General features: G+C 54.0%; 1 protein-coding gene across 1 annotated transcript in view; it reads left to right on the top strand.

The window, feature by feature from the left end:
- Window positions 1-270: 270 nt before the first annotated feature.
- Window positions 271-3,879, top strand: part of PLBD2 (phospholipase B domain containing 2) — a 21,795-nt gene continuing 18,186 nt past the window's right edge. The window contains 1 exon segment of the mRNA XM_010828565.1: window positions 271-604. Within this exon segment, the coding sequence (XP_010826867.1) occupies window positions 315-604 (290 nt within the window). The 5' untranslated portion in view covers window positions 271-314.

Here is a 3,879-nt window from a genome sequence, read left to right as displayed (position 1 = left end):
CCGTGCCCTCACTGCCGAGGGCCTGGATTCTATCCCTGGTTGGGGAACTAAGATCCCTCAATCTCAGAAAAAGAAAAAAAAAGTTGGGAGGAAGAGTGCTACGGCAAGGTTTGAGTAGGCAAAGGAGGGTGCCTGGCCCCTTTAAGATGGCCCCGCCCTTCACGTCCCGCCCCCAGGGCACCGCCCACCCGGAAAGGCTTGTCCCAAGCCCCGCCTCCTGCCGTAACCAGCCCGCTCCAGCTTGCCCAGGCCCCGCCCTCCGCAGAGGAGTGCTGTCACGTGAGCCGGGCTGCGGCGCCCAGCTCCGCGCCGTCATGGTGGCCCCTATGTATGGCTCCCCGGGCGGCCGCCTGGCCCGGGCAGTGACGCGGGCGCTGGCGCTGGCCCTGGTGCTGGCCCTGCTGGTCGGGCTGTTCCTGAGCGGCCTGACCGGCGCGATCCCGACCCCGAGGGGCCAACGGGGACGGGGGATGCCGGTTCCGCCCGCCTCCCGCTGTCGCTCGCTGCTCCTGGACCCCGAGACGGGCCAGCTGCGCCTGGTGGATGGCCGCCACCCTGACGCCGTAGCCTGGGCCAACCTTACCAACGCCATCCGCGAGACCGGGTAAGGGTTGGCCGGATCTCGCGCGGGTCGGCCGGGGGAGGGAGTTGCGTGGGCGCCGGGCCTCGCCGGCCCCTAGGACCGGCCTCCTGCCGGTGACCGAGTCCCATCCTGTCTCCCTGCGGGTCAGTTTCCGTGGGGCCAATGCAGCCTCCCTCAGCTCACAGGGGCCAGTCCTTTGCCTTCAGCCAGGGATGAGAGGACCTCTGTTTCCCTGGCGACACAGTAATCCCCACATAGGCCAGCACTTTCCTCCTCCAACCCCCGTCTCACTCCCAGGGACCGGAGGGATAGTAGTACCTCTCCAGGAGAAATTCTCACTTCCTTGTTTGTAGATTACCCTGTGGGTGCCAGCTCCACCTGCCTCCTTTCTGGAACCAGAGCAGCAGGACTGAGCTTGGATTCTAGGCCAGTCTGAAAACAGAGAGTCCCCAAATTCACAAAGACCCAGATGGTATCCTTGCTTGGCTTCTGCTCCCCGCTTCCCTCCTCTCTCCTGGTCCAGGGGAAAGTCGCTTGTCCAGATGCTTAGTGTGGAGCCAAGGACTCCGTCTTTGGCAGTCACCGTCACTGTCCTTGTCACTGGGGTCTGGGCTGTCATTCTGATGTCTGGCTCTTACCTAACTCCTCTGTCTGGGCTCTCATTTCCCCATCTTGTGGCTTGGAATTTGAGGATATGCTCTGCCTGGGAAGTTGGGCGGTGCCTTTCTCAGGCCTTGTACCAGGGCCTGTGCCCATTCATTCATTCATTCACTCACCTGGTGTGCTTGGCCATGGGGACACAGAGTTGAGGGGGCCCCCATTCAGTGGGGGAAACTGTGAGGAGGGAAAATCCTGGAAGTGGGGAACATCTGCCTCATAGGCTTGTCAGCAAGGCCCAAGCCCAGGCCCCAGGCTGTTGGAGGTCTTAGGGAACCCTATGTGTCCCCTAGGCCCTGCCCACACTATCCCATCCTGGACTCATCCAGTTTGCTGGCATGCATTCATTCCTGCAGGTGTTGGGGAGACACAGGACACTGAGGACACCCCAGTTCTGGGGCTTTATGGCACGTGGGAGGGTGTTAGACAGATAGACCTGAGATCGTGGGAAGAGGATTTACTGCAGACACAGGAGCTGAGTGGGGCTAATCTGGGAGGGCTCCCAGGGAGAGGAAGCCACAGGGTAGGCTGGCATCTACAAAGAAACCAGAACTCTGTGGGATATGACTCTAGAACCTGGTGACCCAGTCTCTGCTGACTCATATATTTTTGGCCCTGCTTAGCAGAGCTAACGGAGAAGGCACTGGCACCCCACTCCAGTACTCTTGCCTGGAAAATCCCATGGACAGAGGAGCCTGGTGGGCTGCAGTGCATGGGGTCAAAAAGGGTCGGACATGACTGAGCGACTTCACTTTCACTTTTCACTTTCATGCATTGGAGAAGGAAATGGCAGCCCCCTCCAGTGTTCTTGCCTGGAGAATCCTAGGGACAGGGGAGCCTGGTGGGCTGCCGTCTATGGGGTCGCACAGAGTCGGACACGACTGAAGCGACTTAGCAGCAGCAGCAGCAGCAGAATTGACTTAGCAGCAGCAGAGCTAAGAGAGAATGACAGTCTTTGCCTGGATATCAGCTGGGAGGAGGCACAGAGGTAAGGCTCAGCATGGGAGAGGGGCTTTGGCCCCAGCAGTTCCCCACTGGGCTGTGTTGCTGTCAATTATGGAAAACAGAAAAGTGGGGAGAGGGCTCCCATGATTGTGCTGGATGGAAAGTTCTTCCAGGCTCAGCTCTGGTGCTGTGTGACTTGGGCAAATCACTTCACCTGTCTGAGCCTGTTTCCTCCCTTGAAGGTGGTGTTCGAAGGAAAATTCAGGGGGATCACAGAATACCTCTGTTTATTTACTAAAGGAAGGAGTGGATGAAAGAGAACCCTGGTCTCTTCTACACTCCTTGTTCTTACTTCACTGTTCCAGCATCTTTTCTGTCCACTCTGCCCCTTTCCTTCTGGGTCTGGCAGCATTTGGGACTATGATGGAGGGAAAATTGCATGGGAAGCCCCCATTTTATAAGCTGGAAAACTGAAGCCCTCAGACACCCTCTTTTTTTAATTTTTTTTGGCTGTGCTCTGCAGCTTGTAGGATCTCAGTTTCTGGACCAAGAATTGAACCCAGGCTATGGAAGTGAAAGCACTGAATCTTAACCACTTGACCACCAGGGAATTCCTCCCAAAGATACTCTCTTGAGAGTATGAAAGTGAGATGTAAGAAAGACAGCTGGGGGATCCTCTTTACTAAGCACCTGAACCTCTGATCTGGGGTCGACTGACTTGTCTCAGTTTTTGGAGAGTGGAAATCATGATTTGACTCTTCTGTTCGCCTAGAATTGATATCTTTCCTTTCTTTCTGTCCCTGAGTTTTCACCAGATCTGGAATTTTCAGGATAACTTACATGGTCCCTTCACCCATAATCTCTCCTCTTTCAGTTGTGCCATAGCTGACTGGACTGACACGCCCCATGAAGCCTGAAACATTTAGGACTTGACACTTGGCGGATCAGAGATGCCCCCAGAGGCAGCGCCTGCCCCAGCCTGGCTCTGGCCTTGGTCCTGGGGAGGCTGACCCCTCCAACCTTACCTTTTCTGACCTGATCCCCCCCCAACCAGCTATTCGATCTAAATTGCCTTCAAGTTGAGAGAGGAAGTAAATACCAATAAGAGGGAATTAACCTAATAGGAAGCTGGGAAACAACCCAAATCTACCACCCAACAAGCAGAAACACAGCCCAGTAAAATGGCTAATTATCACTCAACTCTTTTAAAAAAATTTTTATTGAAGTATAGTTGATTTACAATGTTGTGCTAGTTTTAAGTATATAGCAAATTGAATCCATTATATGTATTCATATATCCACTCTTTTTTTCCTTAAGATTCTTTTCCCATATAGGCCTTTAAAAAGTATTGAATAGAGTTCCTTGTGCTCTACAGCAGGTTCTTATTTGTTATCCAAGTGTTTCTTTGAAAAGTCACAAAAGATCAACTTCAGTTCAGTTCAGTTCAGTTGCTCAGTCATGTCTGACTCTTTGCGACCCCATGAATCACAGCATACCAGGCCTCCCTGTCCATGACCAACTCCCGGAGTTCACTCAGACTCACGTCCATCGAGTCAGTGATGCCATCCAGGCATCTCATCCTCTGTCATCCCCTTCTCCTCCTGCCCCCAATCCCTCCCAGCATCAGAGTCTTTTCCAGTGAGTCAACTTTTCGCATGAGGTGGCCAAAGTACTGGACTTTCAGCTTTAGCAT

The sequence above is a fragment of the Bison bison genome, unplaced genomic scaffold, assembly GCF_000754665.1.
Source record: "Bison bison bison isolate TAMUID 2011002044 unplaced genomic scaffold, Bison_UMD1.0 scf7180017864495, whole genome shotgun sequence".
NCBI classification, from domain to species: domain Eukaryota; kingdom Metazoa; phylum Chordata; class Mammalia; order Artiodactyla; family Bovidae; genus Bison; species Bison bison.
The sequence above is the reverse complement of the archived record's forward strand: the minus strand, read 5'-3'. Positions and strand labels throughout refer to the sequence as shown.